At 42.1% G+C, this 18,718-nt stretch overlaps 1 protein-coding gene across 4 annotated transcripts in view; it reads right to left on the bottom strand.

The window, feature by feature from the left end:
• Positions 1–9,500, bottom strand: part of NF2 (NF2, moesin-ezrin-radixin like (MERLIN) tumor suppressor) — a 68,886-nt gene extending 59,386 nt beyond the window's left edge. For all 4 annotated transcript variants that reach the window (XM_054594209.1, XM_054594208.1, XM_054594210.1 and 1 more), the window contains exon 1: positions 8,937–9,500. In XM_054594209.1, the coding sequence (XP_054450184.1) occupies positions 8,937–9,050 (114 nt within the window). In that variant the 5' untranslated portion in view covers positions 9,051–9,500. The remainder of the gene's footprint in view (positions 1–8,936) is intronic.
• Between the last annotated feature and the right edge of the window lie 9,218 nt (positions 9,501–18,718).

Genomic DNA, 18,718 nt, shown 5'->3' with positions numbered 1-18,718 from the left:
ATCTCCTTCATTAGCACTTTTCTCAGTTAATGTATAACGTAATAATAGGGCAGGAGAGTAAGACTGATCAATTCTCTGAAGCAGAGTTCTCTCTGTCATCATAGATCAAACCACTGTTACTTTCAACAGACTGTTTGAACATCATTTTTAAAAAGTATTTTCACTGGAAATTTGAGGTTCAATGAAATGCAACAGCTTCACAAATCACAACATGGCAGCAAACATGGGGACCTAAGCCTCCTGCTTTAGGCCAATTATAGTCTCTTTCTGTCAGCTCTGCACTATGCATTCCATGAATCCTTATAACAATTTCATGGGGTCAGTAACATTACTTCCATTTTACTAATGAGGAGGCTGAGGTCCAGACAGCTTAAGTGTCTTATCCGAGCACTAAGCAGTGTAGCTGGAATTCACAAAGCCCAGGCCTGTCTTACTTGAAAGCCTACGCTCTCTCTCTCCCAGCTGCTTTGCTACTCAGTGTGGTCCCTGCACCAGCAGCACTGGCATCACTTGAGAATTTGTTAGAAATGCAGAATTCTCAGTCCCACCAATGAACTGCAGAATCAGAACCCCTATTTTACCAAAATCGTCAGGCATTTATGTTTATATTAGCGTTTGACAGACTCTGTACTTTCATTCTGCCCCTCTGAATATTCCTTTCTGTAGATCCGAACGTGGTGGTGGTGGGAAGAGGGACAGGAGAGGGGAGGGTGTTTCCCCCCAGGGACAGTTAACAATGTCTGAAGACATTTACGGTTGTCATAGCTGGAGCTGGATGAAGGGCGCTGTTGGCATCTAGGGGTAGAGGCCAGAGTTGCTGCTAAACATCCTACAATGCACAGGATTCACCGAAAAGAATTATCCAGCCAAATGTCAGTAGTGCGAAGGTTTAGAAACGCTACCATTGCTCATAATACTGTCTATTCTCTTTGGGTTTGGGGTCTATTTAAAGAAGAAAATTAATAAGAGAGTTTGACGGCAAAATTATGGCTACAGAAAGGTCATACAAAAATCCCTTTCCCTATGCACCAGTCTCTTACAGTCTCTCGCAACATTTATCAAATAGTAACTTAGATCAGGGATCAGCAAACTTTGGCCCACAAGATAAATCCAACACTCTGAATGGTTTTGTGCAGCTTGAGAGGTGAGAATGAGTTTTATTTTTGTTTTTATTTATTTTTTAATCTTCACTCAAGGATATGTTTATTGCTTTTAGAGACAGAGGAAGGGAGAAAGGAAAAGGAAGAGAGAGGGAGGGAGGGAGAAGGGGGGGGAGAGAGAGAGAGAGACATTGATTGGTTGCCTCCCATACTCGCCCTGACTGGGGATCGAACCCACAAACTTCTGGCATATAGGATGATATTCCAACCGAGCCACCTGGCCAGGTCAAAGTTTACATTTTTAAATAATTGAAAAAAATTTTAACAACATTCATCACTTGTGAAAATTACATGAAATTCAAATTTAACGTCTATAAATACAGTTTTATTGGAATAAAGTCATGTCTATTATTTTTAATTTTATCAAAGGCTGTTTTTCACAACCTTATTGAGATATAGTTCACATACCTTAAAATTCACCTATTTAAAGTGTACAATTCAGTGGTTTTTAGCATAGTCAGAGTTGTGCAACCATCACAACTTTAGAGCATTATCATCACCTCAAAAAGAAACCTTGTACCCTTTGAGCTATCACTCTCCATCACCACACCCCTACTTTTTCAGTCCTAAGCCCTTATCTACGTCCTATCTCTAGAGATACCCCTATCCTAGATTTTTTTCCTATTTTACATGCATTTATTTCATTCTATTCACACAGTACAATTGTTATACAGCCTATAAACAGTAGAAAAATCTAATCCATTTTCTAAGTCCAAGTCAGAATTAATGTGGGAAAAAAGAAACTGTCCAGTAAATGACAAGAGGAGTTGAAGGGTCCTGTACAAGTCATATCGCCTGTCACATGATGTATTTAAAGCTGTAAATATTGTAACAGGAGAGTCTCTTGCCTTCGCTGTGGCCACTCAGTTCCTTTTGATGAAGTCTCCTTACATCAATGTGTCTTTTCTTTTGAGGACAGGAACACATGAAAGGAATCATACAACATATAGTCTTGTGACTGGCGTCTTTCACTTACAATGGTTTCAAGGTTTATCCATGTTGTAGCATGTATTGGGACCTCATTCCTTTTTATTGCAAAGTATTTTGTATTGTATTGACATACCACATTTTTTTAATGCATTTTCATCAGTTGATGGATATGTGGGTTGTTCCCATCTTTGGTTCTGTGAACCAAAATATGTTTTTAAGTGATATTTTCTTTTATATACTTTATTTATTTATTTTTAGAGAAGGGAAGGGAGGAAGAGAGGGAGAGAAACAACAATGTGCGGCTGCCTCTTGCGCCCCCGACTGGGGACCCAGCCTGCAACCCAGGCATGTGCCCTGCACTGGGGATCGAACTGGAGACTCTTTGATATGCGGGCTGCTTCTGTCTACTGAGCCACACCAGCCAGGGCTAAACCAAAGTATTTAAAAAGGAATACTAACATGGGGTTTGTGAGCTTTAAAATGGAGTTGGGAAGTAATTGGGAAAATAAGACTTATTTACGTCCACGCCCTAATGAGGTTTGGACTCTTGTGCTTGCCGTAGAAGTACATCCTGGAACTTGCCTTGCCTCGTTTCCGGGCGGACTCCTACCACAAGGACCTGACCAATCCTTTTTGAACCAGCGGTCACAGCACGTTAAGTAGCCAATACAAGTTTCCTTTTGTTCCATCTTGTGGTTTTTACCTTTAGATACTCCAGCTTTCTTTGTACAAGTTTCTCTGTGGACATGTTTTCGCTTCTCTTGAGTAGATGCCTATGAGTGGAATTTCTGGGGCATACGGTAACTCTATGTTTATCTGTCTGACGACAACCAGACATTTCTCCAAAGTTCTCCAAAATGGCTTTACCATTTTACCACCAACGGTGTATGAGGATTCGCCACATTCTCGCCAACACTTGTTATTATAAGTCTTTTTAATTATAGTCATCCCAGTGGTTGGCTCTCGTTGCGGTAAAGTGGTATCTCATTGTTTGTGATTTGCATTTCCCCAATGACAGATGATATTGAGCAACTTTTCACGTATTTATTGGCCATGTCTCTATCTTCCTTGGAAAAAAGCCTATTCAAGTCTTTTCCTTTGCACATTTTTTAATTGAGTTCATTGCTTGTTCATTTACTGAATTATGAGTTGTTTATATATTTTAGATATAAGGTGCTTATCAGATACGTGATTTGCTGTTTTTTCTTTTCACTTTCTTGGTATCATTTGAAGCACAAGTTTTTAATCTTGATGAAGTTCCGTTTATTTTTTATTGGTGTTCATGCTTTTGGTGTCATATTTAAGAATCTTATCTATGCCAAATGCAAAATCATAAAGTTTTATCGCTAAGAGTGTTATAGTTTTAATTCTCACGGTTAGGTCTTTGATTCACTGAGTTAACTTTTGTATGTGGTGTGAAGTCAAGGTTCAACTTTGCTCTTTTGCATGTGGCTACATTGTTATCTCAGCACCATTTGTTGAAGAACGTACATTTCTCCACTGAGTGGTCTTGGTACCCTTGTCAAAAATCAGTTAACCAAAGAGATACGGGTTTATTTCTGGATTCTCAATTTTATTCCATTGATCTATATGACTATCTTTATGCCAATACCACTATCTTGATCATGGTTGTTTCATAGTAAGTTTTGACACAAGCAAGTGTGTCTTTCTACTTTGTTTCTTTTCAAGATTATTTTAGCTACTCTGGGATCCTTGCAATTCAATGTGAATTTCAGAATCATCTGTCAATTGCTACAAAGAAATAAATTGGGATTCTGATAGGAGTTGCATTAAATGTGTGTAGATCAACTTGGGAAATATTGCCATCTTAGCAATATTAAGTTGTATGGTCCATGAACAAGGAATGGTCTTCCATTTATTTACATCATCTTTAATGTCTTTCAACAGTGTTTTGTAATTTCAGAGTATAAATTTTGCACTTTTGTTAAATTTATTCCAAAGTATTTTATACTTTTTGATGCTATTATAAATAGAATTTTCTTAATTTCATTTTCAGATTGTTCATTGCAGGTATATAGAGTTACAATTTTTTTATATTTATCTTTTATCCTGCAACTTTGCTTAACTCGTTTATCAGTTCCAACAGTTTCCACCCACCCCCCAAGCAGGTTCTTTGAAGTCTGTGTACAAAATCGTGTAAGCAGCGAACAGAGATAGTTTTACTTCTTCCTTTCCAATATGGATGCCTTTTATTTCATTGTCTTGCCTAATTATCCTGGCTAGAACCTCCAGGACAGTGTTGAGAAGTGGTGAAAGTGGGCATCCTTGATTGTTCCTGACTTTAGGGAGTAAGCATCCAGTGTGTCACCATTAAATATGACATTAGCTGTGGGTTTTTCACAGATGCTTTTTATCAGATGGAGGAAGTTCCTTTCTATTCCTACTTTATTGAGTGTTTTTAGCATGACCACTGTTGGATTTTTGTCAAGGCTGTTCCTGCATCTATTGAGATAATCATGTGATTTTATTTTTTTATTCTACTGATATGATGTAATCATTGATTTTGGGATGTTAAACCAACTCTACATTCCTGGAATAAATCCCATTTAGTTACGGTGTATAATTCTTTTTATATATAGCTGCATTTGGTTTGCTAGTACTTTGTTAAGGATTTTTGCTTCCATATTCATGAGATACTGGTCTCCAGCTTTCTTGTGCTATCTGTCTGGTTTTGGTATCGGGTAATCCAGCCTCATAAAATGAGCTGAAAAGTGGTCCCTCTGGTTCCTTTTTTTTTTTTTTTAAATAGTTTGTAAAAATTTATCGTTAACTATTCTTGAAATGTTTGGTATAATTCAGTGGTGAAACTCTCTGGTCCTCTAATGCATAGAGTCAGGGATTTTTACCGTGGGTAGTATTTTTATTATTAATTTATACTCATCACTTGTTACAGGTCTGTTCAGATTGTCTCTTCTTGAATCAATTTTGGTAGTGAGTGTCTTTAGGAATTTGTCCTCATTTCATTTAAGTTACGTAATTATTTGGTATAGAACTATCATTTTTCTGGTTTTTTTTTCATGTCTTTTGTTGCACTATTCCTCCTTTACTAATTGCTTTTGGATTAAGTGACTATTTTCTAATGAAGCATTTAAATTTCTTTAATAATTTTTCCACTATAATTTTAAAGATTTTTTTTCAGTGCTTACTCTAAGGTTTACCATATAACCTGATTTATCTAAATCAGCTTCAGATTTATACTAGCTTAACTTCAATATATATAGAAATGTTAGTCCTATATATCTCCATTCCCTTCCCCTTTTTGTAGTACTGTTATATATATTATACCTAATAAAGTTACAAATCTGGCAAACATTGTTATAGTTATTACTTTACCATCTGTAGTCATTTCTTTAGCCCATTACAGCTTTCCTCCCACCCACTCCTTTATGCTGTTATTGGTAAGTATAATACACATATATTGCAATTCTGTTATAGTCCCAACAGTATCTTATATACATACTTTATATAATTACTTTTTAAATCAATTAAGATAAGAAAAACAATGTGTATTTCTCTTTTATAATTATATAATTACCTTTATTGGTGCTCTTTGTTTTTTTTTTAATGTAGATTTAAATTACTACCTGAGGCCACTTGCTTTTAGCCTGAAGAATTTCCTTTAGTATCTCTTGTAAAGTGAATCTTTAAGCATTAAATTCTCTCAGTTTTTGTTTATATGGAAAAGTCTTTAGTTCACCTTCATTTTTGAAATGTCCTTGCTATTTATAGCCAGCTGTGCTGGATATAGGATTCTCAGTAGCCAAGTTTTTTCTTTGAGCGCTTTAAATATGTTCTGCTGGGAAGTCAGCTGTCCATCTTATTGGGGTTCTCTTGTAAGTGCAAAGTCATTTCTCTCTTGCTGCTTTCAAGATTTTCTCCTTGTCTTTCACTTTCAGCATTTTTACTATGATGTGTCTGAGAATCTCCTGTTTATCCTCCTTGGAGTTCACTGAGCTTCCTGAATGTATAGGTCATTGTATTTCAGTAAGTTAGGAAGTGTCAGCCATTATATTTTTAAAATATTTTTTCTCTCTCCTCTCCTGGTATTTTCATTACACATACGTTGATGCACTTAATAATCTATCACATTTCTCTGCAGCTCTGTACGTTTTTCTTCATTCTTTTTTGTCTACTCTCCAGCTTGCATAAATTCTATCCATCTATTTTCAAGCACACTAATTCTGCCAGTTCAAATCTACTTTGAGCCTCTCTAGTGAATTTTTTTTGTTTTTAAATTTCAGTCATTGTATACTTTCCAGCCCTGGAATTTTAATTTGGTTCTTTTAAATAATTCCTATCTCTATTGATATCCTCTATTTGATGCAAAAATATCATTATACCTTCCATTTATTTCCTTAATTGTGCTTTCCTTCAGTTCTGTGAACATATTTATAATGGCTACTTTAACACCTTTTCATTAAATCTGACATCTGGTCACTCTCACAAGCAGTATCTGTTGCTAGCTTTTTTCCATTGTATGGGTCATACTTCCCTGTTTCTTTGCATACCTCATAATTTTTTCTTGGAAATTAGGTATTATAGATAATATAGCAACTCTGGGGACTGGTGACTCCCTCTCCAGAGCTTGTTGTTATTTGCTTATTTATTTGCATATTAGAGACTGGCTGCATTGTTTTAGTGAAATCTATTTCCCTCACATAATGTAAAGGCCTATGATGGTGCTTCTCAGGAGATACATCTTTGGGTATGCCTAAAGGTTTTAGTAGGGCTCTCTTTCATTTTCCCTTATCATGCCCAGCTGTTAATCTCCACTAATTGTGGTATATTGTTCCCATTATTTTCAACAACACTCTGGCCCTGGCTGGTGTGGCTTAGTGGATTAAGTGCTGGACTGTGGACGGAAAGGTTGCCAGTTCGATTCCCAGTCAGGGCACATGCCTAGGTTGCAGGCCAGGTCCCCAGTTGGGGGTGTGCAAGAGGCAACCCATCCATGTTTCTCTCACACATTGATACTGCCTTTTTTTTTTTTTTTTCCTCCCTCTTTTCTCCTCTCCCTAAAAATAAAAAAGTATTTTTTAAAATGCTCTGGAGCATAGCTTGCTATTCAAAGTAATCCAGTCAAAAGGTGGTTCTTTTGAGGGATCAGTTTCGGAGATCTGTGTTTGATGTTTGTTCTGACCCCACGCAGGGCTCTTCCTAGCCATGCTACTCCCCAGATTCTCTCCTGCAAACCAGCTGGTTTGCAGTCTAGGCTTTAACTTTATGCAATCCAGAAATCCCCTCCCAATTGCCTTTTACCAGCACCTCTACTGTTCTTGAATACCTAAGCATAAACTTCTCCATACTTTGTTGCAAATGAAGTCACTACCTTGAGTAGAGATTACAAGCTAAGGGTTTTAAAGCCTGCTTCTGTCTCTAGGCAAAATCTCTGAGCCCTTGGTGGAAGTGGGGAGGGGACACATACCAGCCTAGGTGGGGTCCTCTCAGTTTACCTCTCCTGGCTGGAATTACCATCTCACAAGCTGAGTGCGGGACAAGAGTATTTGGGGCCCAGTATTCTCAAGGTGCAGCCTAGAGCACAGCCCTCATTCCATAAGAAAGGAGCCCCATCTTTCAACTTTCTCTCACTTGGCTCAGCAACAAGTAGCCTTGAGCAGTATGAGAAGCACTGAAATCCTCCCTCTCCTGGTAAGAAAGCCTTCTGACTAGGAGCTCAGGGGAGAGGGAGCCCTGTGTTCTGAGATCTCTACCTTGCTAAGCTGGAAGCCGGAGAATGGTAGAGGTCTTGGTTGAAATGCCACAGATTTTCACCTTCCTTACTGAATTTTCATATATTTTCTTGAATAGATGTTTCTTCACTTGATGTTTTCCCTTAGGACCATTTCCAGAGGGCTTAAATTATTTTTTCTAAAAATTTTTACCAGTTTTATAGAGGATCAGGTCAGTGGAAATCCTCACACTGTCATGCTGGAAGTCAATCCTATCTATAGCAGCTTTTGTGCTACAGGGTAGAGCTGAAAAGTTGAGTAGTTGCAACTGAGACCTTATGGCCTGCAAAGTTAAAAATACTTATTATGTGGTCCTTTACAGAAAAAGTTTGCCAACCCCTGACTTAAGTCACTGCTGCCAATGCTGCTGGTCCACAGACCACACTTGAGTAGCAAGGACTTAAATTGCTTTGAGAGATAGTACTGTATTGGCTAAAAGCTTGATTCAAAACCCCACTCCACCGTTTACTAGGTACATGGTTTGGGGTACCTACCTCATTAGATTATTGTAAGAATTAAAGGTATGAATGTCTGCCACTTTGAAAGTATTCATCAAATGATAACTGTTATCATCATCATGCAAACTGTAAGGAAAATTTATGTATAAGACACCATCTCTTTCCTCAAAGAGTTTCTTCCAGAAGTTAAGTTTTGGAAAAGGGAAACAAGTATAGATTTCCCAATAAAACGAGATGCCTTTTAATACCTGTGGCACATAATATTGTCTAATAAAGTAAAAACTCGATAGAGCTGAAGCTTCAGTCTGACACTGAAAACTAGAATTGGCTACCACCGATGTTCCTAGCCTCTTGCAGTATGAATGAAAATTGTCTACAAGTGTTTCCAAATCCAAAAGTTCTATTGAAAAAGGCAGCAATTTATCTTTAACATAAGGATTTGGGCCTAGATGGCTCCTTCCGGCTCTGGCCATCCCTGTCTATACCCAGAGATGATAAAAGCAGAATCCCTCAAGTTTCCACCTCGACTGTCACCCTGGTAGGGGCGCCCCGGTCGGTGCCACACTTAGGGCCCAAGGAGCGGGGGTTCAGCCAGGCTCCCACCTCGCCGCTGCCCGTCGGGGCTGCCAGTCGATTACCTCGCAATTAAACTCCATCTCGGCGTCCATGGTGACAATCCGCACGGTGAACGTCTTGGGCTGCTTCCTCTTGAGGGAGCTGAAGCTCATGCGGGAAGCGATGGCCCCGGCCATGGTGCGGGGCTCAGGCCCGGGACCCTAGCTTCCCGAGGCCTGTGCTCTGGGACTGTTAGCCCCCCTGGAGGACCTGCACAGGCCTCAGGGCCACCATGGTGCCCGGCCGGCCAGCCCGAAAACTGTCTGGACGGCGCGGGCCCCCAGCGGCCAGCATGGGCCGCGAGGACCCTGCCCCGGGAGCAGAAAAGGGGAGTTGGAGAGCAGGCCTTGACGGCCGTGGGGAACAAACGCGAGAGGGGACCGACGGGGTGGAACCGGCCTGGCGCTCTGGGACTCGGGCCGGGGACACTGGGGTCACCCGAGGACGGGGCCCCTAGACGGCTGGGTCCCAGATCCGGCGCGCCTCTCGGCGACTGATGGAGGTCTCAGGGACGCGCTGCAGCCAGGCGCGCACGTGCGCGCGTGGCTGTCACCTTCCTCGCTCCGCGCGCCCGCGGGAAGCGTCCCCTCCCCGCAGCCCCCGACCTGCTCTCCGCCCCGCCCTCAGGGACGGTCTCTACTCACGGCGCAACCTAACGGGGGGGGGGCTATCGCTCAGGAGCAGCGATTGGCTTAGATTTCGGAGAAAGGCGGGACTTTCACTCTCCGTCCGCCTTCTTCAGAACGTCTCTACCAGTTGTAAGTTTCACTCTAACCAGAGGCGCGGGCCGGGGCTCGGCGTTGAGTGGCTCTGGCGGCAGTCGCTCCGAACGCTTTTGTTAGTAGCGGTACGCCTACTCTAGCAAGACTGGTTGAGACGGCGGATCCCGACGCGCCTTTCCCGGGAAACCACGTAGAGGCTGACCCCAGGGCGCGCGAGTGGGTGTCCTCTCAGGTCCTTTCGGATCAAGTACGCCGAGTATGAGGCCCCAGGGGATCTTGTTTAGGACATCCGGCGGATAATCCTGTTTGGCACTTAATAATTACATATAGTGACCACTGTTTCTCAAACTTTTAAATCACTTGTGGAGGCCACTTTGGTTGCCGGCTTTCTCTCGCAGATCCTTCTGCTTCTCTTTAGGAGGAATAGTAGTTATTATAGGGGCGGGAGTGGCGGGGGGGGGGGGTGGATTATGACTGTACCTACCTCGTGGGTTTGTTAAGGAATTTAAGCGAGTTCATATTAAGCTTTAGGACGGTGGCTGGCATTTACCAGGTTGAATACTATGCAACGGCTGTTTTTGTAGGTGCAAAATGGTAAAAAATGAAAGCATTTCTCACTTACGGTTTTTATTTGCGAACCTTATATGTGTATTATTTATTTTTTAAATGTCATCAAAGGTTATAAGGGGTGTGTGAGGTGGAGGAGTATAACTCTGTATTTAAAGAAAAACTCCCATTTTTAAATAGCTCTTAAGAGTTGAATAGAGACGATTTCCTGTGTTTCAACTGAGCAGTAAGCACTCCATAAATATTAACCATCACCTCTCCTCTACGGAGGAGGAAACAGACTCAACCTGGCAGAGCACCAGCAGGCTCCCATCCAACTAGTGAAAGGTGAAGCTGCGACTAGGACCCAGGTCGATCCCACGCAGAGCCTGCCGGTATTACCACTGCACTGCTTTGCTTCTCTGGTTGTGGCTACCAAATTGCTCCCGCTGTAGCCCCAGAACCATGAACTGCAGTTCTGGAGCATTCAGCAGACGCTGTTGCTAAACCTATACTAATAGCATAGATCTAGCTCTTCCCTATGGGCCGCTGTCGTGATATGAAGCTTCAGCCAGGTCCCAGGCATCGTTTGCTGGCACACCCAGAGAGGCTGCTGTTGGAGAGCTTAATGTCCTGCATAGTGCTAGCAAATTCTCCCCACCAAATTGATTGTTCAGAAAAAAATGGTCTTGGCGTGGGAGTGTCTTCATTTTGGTTGCTTCTGTCCTTCACTGTAAGAGACCCAGGCTGGAATCTTCCATGGGTTCCCCATAGGGGCAATAAATCAAGGGTTTAATTGAGGGGCTAAGACTGCTGGGGAATCCACTGAGGAGACAGATCAGACAGCAGGAGCTAAAAATGACACTGATGGTCAGTGATAGCTCATTTTTATGGAAAACTTACTAGGTGCTAGGTACTGGGCTAATTGGCTGAACTTTAAAGTACCTAGGGAGACATTCAGGAAGATATGTGGGTCTGGGTCTCAGAAGGGAGGCTAGGGCCACAAGTAAAAATAGATGTGATGGAATATTATGCTGGCATTAAAAGTGCCATTCACAAAGAATAAACAGATGATAATAATACCTACCAGATAAGGACTTGAGAAGGAATAATTCAGGTAGAGCTCATTACAAAAGATCTGGCACACAGACACCAGTTAAAAACTATATGTTGAATGAATAAATAAAGAACATGGGGAAATACTATGGGAATAATATTAATAGCTACCACATAAGGTACTCCACAAAGAGTGCTTTGCATGCTTTCTTTTGATCTTTATTAAAACCCTATTTGGTAGGCATATCTCTAGTTTACACATGAGGAAATGGGCTAAGACTAAAATGAGATAATTTACCCCAGATCATAACTGGTAGAGATGCAGTTTAGATCCAGGACTACTTTAATGCAGATTTCACCTGATTTAACATTTAGTCCTTCATTCTTCCTGAAGATCAGTGGTTGTCAAAGTGAGGTCCCTTCCCTCCATAAGATATTTGGCAGTGTGTAGAGATCGTTGTTGTTGTTGTTGTCACAACTAGGGAGTGCTCCTGTCCTCTGTGGATGCTGTTAAATACCTCACAATGCACAGGACAACCCCCCTCCCACAGCAAAGAATTGTTCAGTCCCAAGTATTGATAACCCCAAGATAAAGAGATCCTGCTCTAGAGCAATGATTCTTTAATTTTTTTAATCATAAACACTCTATTGAGAATCTGATGGAACCAGTGGACTCTCTCCTCAAAGTAATGCATATATACACAAAATGTCGCATGTGGTTTTAGAAAGTTCAGAGATAGACTTTTCCAAAGCACATCTGCAAACCCCAGATTAAATCAACTCATCCCACCAATTAAATCAACTCGTCCTACATTTAGATTGTGATCCCTCCGCCAAAAACTGAACTCTCATTTTTGGCCACTTGCAGAATTACTTTTACTGTATACTGACTTGAAACCAGTGTCCTGCACTGAGTATACTAATTAGAAAGAACAGCCCTGAGGATTCTGACTGTCTTAACAGTAGAGATTTAGCTGACAGAGGTTCACACATCATCCTTTCAATGGAGACCCACAAGAGAAATCTCCCTCACTCCAGCACTTGCATTCTCATGGGAGGTTGGTTTGCTTTCTATTTTTAAAATAAATTTTATTGTATTTTTCCTTATTTTATAAGTAATTCATGTGTCTTATAAAAAAGAAATTGAAAACTAGCCAAGTGGTGGGCATAATTCTAAAATGCTCCTCAATGGCCCACAGCTTTGTATAATCCTCCCCTTTGGGTGTGGGCAAGACCTATGGATATGTTGAGATATTCCCATGACTATGTTACTTTATATGGCAAAAAGGATTTTGGCAGATATAATACTTAGTCAGTTGTACTCATCTAAAGGGAGATTGTCCTGGGTGGGAATGACCTAATCAGGTGACTCTTAAAAAGGGATCTAGAAGTCAGAGATGGAGTCAGAGAGATAAGCTTGGAGCAAAGCGAACATCCATGTTGTGAACTGCCTATGAAGTCACGTAGCAAGGAACTCTGGGTGGTCTCTGAGAGCAGAGAGTGATCCCTGTTTGACAGCTAGTGCACACAGGTTATTCGGTCCTACAACCGCCAGCACCTGAATTCTGCCAATAACCTAAATGAGCTAGGAAGAGGATCCTGAGCTTCAGATGAGAACCGGGTATGGCTGACATTTTGACTGTAGCCCTTTGAAACCCTGAGCAGAAAATCATGCCGCACCATGCCTGGAATCCAGACCCGGGATTCTAGACTCATTCCAGACCCATGAGATAAATATAATTGCCACTAAAATTGTAGTTATTTGTTACACAGCAATAGAAACCTGATACAAGCAGGAAGAAAAAAAAACAATTTTAATTCGCATATTCCACTGGTCCACTGCTTTTGTATAGTACATACTCTTTTTGATTTGCTAATTTTTCACTCCTTAATGTTATATTTTTCCATATCATTAAATATTCTATAATATAATTTTCTAAAGGCTACATAGGATCCCATGTATGGATGTAAATGCTGAGAGTTTCTTTTTTCTCTCTTACACACACTGCAAACCATGTAACCAATCTTGTTTCTTTCTTGTTATTAGAAGCCCAGAGCCAAACTTGAATTCAGCCTCTGGCAATAAATTGTACCTGGTCTTACCTTATCTTTGGCTTCATCTTATTTTTCCTACCCTTATTCCTCACGTTGCAATAACTTCCCCCAACCCATTTACTGTTTATTTGTTGCACTAGCTGTATTTCTTTTAAGACAGTTATGGGGCCCTTACCTAAAGGCTTTTTGTTTATTTGGTTTTCTTAGGTCACTACTTTATATAACAAAGTGTTTTTTACATATATTCACTTTTAAACTTTTATTTTGAACTAATATTAGACTTAAAGTTTGCAAAAATAGTAGTTTTTCTATTATATCCTTCATTCAGCTTCCCTTACTATTAACATCTTACTTAATTATAGTACAATTATCAGAACCAAGAAATTAACATTGATACAAACACTATTAACTAAAGTAAAGACCTTATTCATATTTCTTCAGTGCTTCCACTACCATCCTTTTTTGTTCCAATGTGCTATCCAGGATTTCACAAAGCGTTTGGTTATTTCTCCTTGTTCTCCTGAAGTCTGTACTAATGCCTCAATCTTTCCTTGTTTTTCATTACCTTTACACTTTTAAAGAGTATCCACCAAGCATCTGTCGAAAGTCTCTCAGTTCAGGTTTGGCTTATGCTTTCCCATGATTGGACAGATGTTCCCGATGTATTTTCGTAAGCTGCACTACATTCTTTTTGGGGTAGGGTGGAGACTGAAAGCAAACTGAGAAGTTCTGGCCTGCCTGCAGCCTGAGGCTCAGGAACGTGCCTTGACTCATTCAACATCACCTGGCTCAGGTGTCTAGCTCTGGGCCCATTGTCTTCCAACGGCAGCATGCTGCATATAACAAAGGTCCTTGCCTACTGCAGGCACTAAAAAATGAAATGACTGTTTTCTGGCCTAAAATTCATGCTCATGCCTGATTTGCAATTTGCTGCTGTTTCTGTGGGGTTTCGTTTTTTATTTTAAGTAGAAACTTTGTGTCTTGAGATGACATTCTGTATGAGTTTCCAAGGCTGCCATAACAAAGTTCCCCCTCCTAGATGACTTGGAACAAGAGAAATGTATTGTCTCATGGCTCTGGAGGCTAGAGTCTGAGATCAAGGTGTCAGTAAAGCCAGGCTCCTGTCGGGCAGCATCCTTCCTTTGCCTTTTCCTGCCTCTGGTTTCCCCAGACAGTCACCAGCTTATGGCCGCATCGCTTCAACCTTCACATGGCGTTCTCCCTGTGTCTTCACTTCATCTCCCCACTGTGCATGCCTGTCTCTCTTTGTGTCCAGATTTCCCTTTTTTATAATGATGCCAGTCATGTTGTATTAGGGCCCACCCTAATGACCTCATTTTAAGTTGATTCCCTCTATAAAGACCCTATTCCCAAACAAGGTTACATTCTGAGGTACTGAGGTTAGGACTTTAATAGTGTTTTTTTTAGGGGACATGTATGGGAAAAACACTCTTGTATTTCTTCTTTATTCTCACATTCATAATACTTCTGAAACAAAGTGCATGTGTTTCCCACAGCAAGCTGTTCCCTGCAACACCAGCTGGGTGTCCTATAATTCAATTCAATTCTGACACTACCTAGAGTTAGGGCAGACCCAACAGGTTAAAAACTCAATCCCCTGAGACTTCTCCCCTTTCAGATGCCAATCACAGCTCCAGGTTATCATCTGTACTTCTGACTGCCTGGCTATACATTGGGGTTCCTGTGACCTCCTTCTTGAATTTGATAATTTGCTAGGATGTCTCACAGAACTCAGGGAAACACTTGAGTTTACGGGTTTATTATATAATGAAGGACAGAGATGCACAGCCAGATGAAAAGATACATAGGACAAGGTCTGGAATGGTCTAGGGAGCAGAGGAGTTATGGAGTTGGGATGCATCACTTTTCAAGCACATGGAAACTCTTGGAACACCATACTTTGGGGTTTTTTATGGCGGCTTCACCATGTAGGCATGATTGACCATTAACTCAATCTCCAGCCACCTTTCCTTTCCAGGAGGATGGGAGTTGGGGCTAAAAATTCCAAGCTTCTAATGATGACTTTGTCTTTCTGGTGACCAGCCCCCATCCAGAAGTCCACCAAGCATCACCTCATTAAAACGAAAGATGTTCCTGTCACCCAGGAAATTCCAAGTGATTTAGGAACTCTGTGACATGAACCAAGGTCAAAGACCAAATATTTGAACAAAAAGTCTTGCAAGTGCTCTTATCACTTAGTGAATTACAAAAATTTTAGGAGCTCTGTTCCTGGAACTGGAGGCAAAGACTCAATATAATTTGTATTATTTTGCAAGGCACAATTCAACCCATAACACTCTCCTTCCAGGAGCAGGCTGCAGGAACTATACTTATACCAGGATAGCTGGGGAAGTTCAGGAAATTCACATTTTTTCAGGAAGGATGCTTTCTGTAAACTTCACATGATTCAAAACCTTGCACACCAAGAGCCTTTTTCTCCATAGGAATTAATGTAAAGTAGGCGATCAAATGCATTTACACAGCTCATAAATCTACCACCATTTTGCCACATTTTTGCTCTTGATGCTGCTTTGTATTTTTGCAGCATTATCTCTACCCTGCGGCATTCTCCGAAATAAACAGCACCACCTGCCGCGGAGGTGTTTCAGTCTCCTTTGCGGTGTTTTATTATGTCCAATACCTACTCCAAAGATACTGATTTGTGGGTATGTTTTTCAGCACTAGCATCTCTACTTAGTGAATGCGTGAATAGAGTTGTTATTATATCTTTTTAAAGTGGCTTACAATAACCGGGAATGGCAAAGTAACAGCTCAACAGTGACAGAAAGCAATTGCTAGAGTCCACAGCACGCTAACAGTGTGATTTGCTCCATAATGACGCATGTTGTCGTTTGTTTCTCGGCTATGGTGGCGCCGCCTTGTGGCAGTAGCAGAAACAGTTTATAATTCATTTCATCCCTGTGCTTTGAAATTTGTTCCATACCTGATGAGTTAAAATGTTTTCTTTTTCTGATGTTTGTATGACTTCCAACTCATACATGGAGTGGCACTGTGTCAAAGTTGCATAATTCATATCTGCACATGATGCATACCACAGAAAGGCTGGGACTTGGCAGTGTGGCTCACACCCCCGCTGAGGCAGAAAAACCTTCTTGTCCCTTTCACTCCTGTTTGGGGTCCCATAGGAGCTGGGCAATGCAATTCTGAGAGCAGTTGGGCCCGAGCATAAAACCCCATCAATAAGGAGCAGGTGACACTGCCACAGCTGGGTAATTTGTCTCTTTGCTCTTTTGCAGCCCATTCAGTGATGATCTATTTGTCCTAGAGAATAGATGATGGCAGGTTTGTCCATATTTCACACTTATGAACCTGCCTGCTCCTCTCCGCCCAGCGCTGCCCATCTGTCTTTGTCCCTGGCTCCTCTCATTTCATTTCACAAATTAGGCAACAGGCCTTGGCAATGAGTTATGAAGGCAGATTCCATAAGGACAGCTTCGGGAGGGAAGAAAGGGAGAAGAGATGGGTCAGCTCTCTGCAGAGAGGGGAGGGATGGACAGATGCAGGAAAAAGAGATATCACAGACTCAGTGGTGGGTGGGGAAGGGACCTCAGAGAGGAAGGAGAGGGATGGTTCCTAGAACAGAAGACAGTGGCACTGGGGTGGCCTGCTTATAGAAAACTCCTTAAAGGGCTGCATCCAATCCTAATAATTAAGCTGGGGGGTAGCGCAAAGCCTAATTGTGGTAGCCAGCCTCCAGGATGGCCCCTGTAACTCTCGAGTGTTGGTGTTCACACCCCTGTAAAGTCCCCTCCCATACTGAGCAGGGCTGGCATGCGCAACTAATGGGATACGCAGAAATGACAGAGCATGACTTTCAAGGCCAGGTTATAAAAGTTCTTTTTTTTAAAAAAAAAAAAGAAGAGTATATTTATTTATATTTAGAGAGAAGGGAGGAGAGGGAGAGAAACATCAATCTGGGATGCCTCTCACACGCCCCAACCAGGGACCTGGACCGCAAGCCAGGCAGGTGCCCTGACTGGGAATAGAACCGTGACCTCTCAGTTTGCAGAGTGACACTCAACCCACTGAGCCATATCAGTTAGGGCAGGTTATAAAAGTTCTTGATGTTTCCACCTTACTCCCTCAGACCACTCACCTCGGGGGAAGCCAGTTGCTAAGCGGTGAATACCCCCAGGCAGTGCCTAGAGAAGCCTATGAAGCCCACGTGGCAAAGAAATGAGGCTCCTGGCCAACAAGCAGCACTCAGTTGCCGGGTGTGTGAGCACCCCACCTTGAAAGCCAATCCTACAGCTCTAGTCTAGCCTTCCCAGTCCAAGCCAATATCTTGTCTGCAACGTTCTGGGGGACCCAGAGCCAGAACCAGCCCAGCTAAGCAGTTACTCCTGAATCCCTGACCCATTTGAAACTGTGTGAGATAATAAATGTTTATTGTTTCAAGCTGCTAAATTTTGGAGTAATTTGTTCCACAGTAATTGGAAATGGCCTGATTTCTTATTTGTGGAATTGTTGTCCAACATCTATCTGGTTTGTTGCCCAGAATGCATGGTCCATGGGGCAGGAATCCACTCAGACCAGCTTCTCAGTTAACTGGTGTTACATGTTCCTGAGTGCCACAAAAGAGACCACCTTTCAAGCAGGGTGAATGGAGTTAGTTAAGTAAAGTTTCTGGCATGGAGTGGGTGTATGTCCCACGGAGAGGGAGAGGGCCACAATTAGGATGACCAAAGCTTCCAGAAAGGTTTCCCAGGACAGAGGGGTTTCCTTGGATGGGGACTCTCTGAGATAAAACTGAGACAGTGGGTAAACTGGAATGAGCTGGGCATCCCAGGTGGGGTGAGGGTGGAGTTCTCGAAGCTGCACTACAAGTGAGCTACTACCCTGTGGTTCATGTGTCATGGGGAGGGACACCCATTTCCCATTACTCTGGGTCAGGGGTGGGAGCATGCTCCTGGAGCGACCTAGTTGGATCCTCCTGCCGACTTGACTGGTGGGAGATGGGAAAACCCTCTTTGAAAATGCCTAGACCAGCGAAAGGAGGCTGCGGTTCAGCCCTCCCTTCTCCATGGCGGAGTCAGCCAGAAACACCAAGAATCTGGTGAGGACTCTCCATCTAGACCAGGAGGGCTAGTGTCTCCCCATCCAAGGGTCCTGGCTCCCTGTGGCTTCACTGCCAAATGCCCTCAATTGAGCAATGACCAATGAGTTGTTATGCAGCCCCTACTGGCATATCCGATGACAGGTCATCACGGCTGCCCACACCATTGTTAGAAAAGTATTCTTTGTACTGAATGAAAAGCTGCCTCTACAAAATCTGCACCCTGTAATTCCATTGGATTGTGCTGAACAATTTGGACCATTTCTTCCTGGCAGCCTTTTCATATACTGGGCACACCCATGTTGCTTCCTCTGCTTAAGGTTCTCCT

Source organism: Pteronotus mesoamericanus, unplaced genomic scaffold (assembly GCF_021234165.1).
Source record: "Pteronotus mesoamericanus isolate MK-2021 breed Mesoamerican mustached bat unplaced genomic scaffold, CSHL_Meso_final scaffold_507, whole genome shotgun sequence".
NCBI lineage: Eukaryota > Metazoa > Chordata > Mammalia > Chiroptera > Mormoopidae > Pteronotus > Pteronotus mesoamericanus.
Note: the sequence above shows the minus strand (reverse complement) of the source record. Positions and strands in the feature narration are given on the sequence as shown.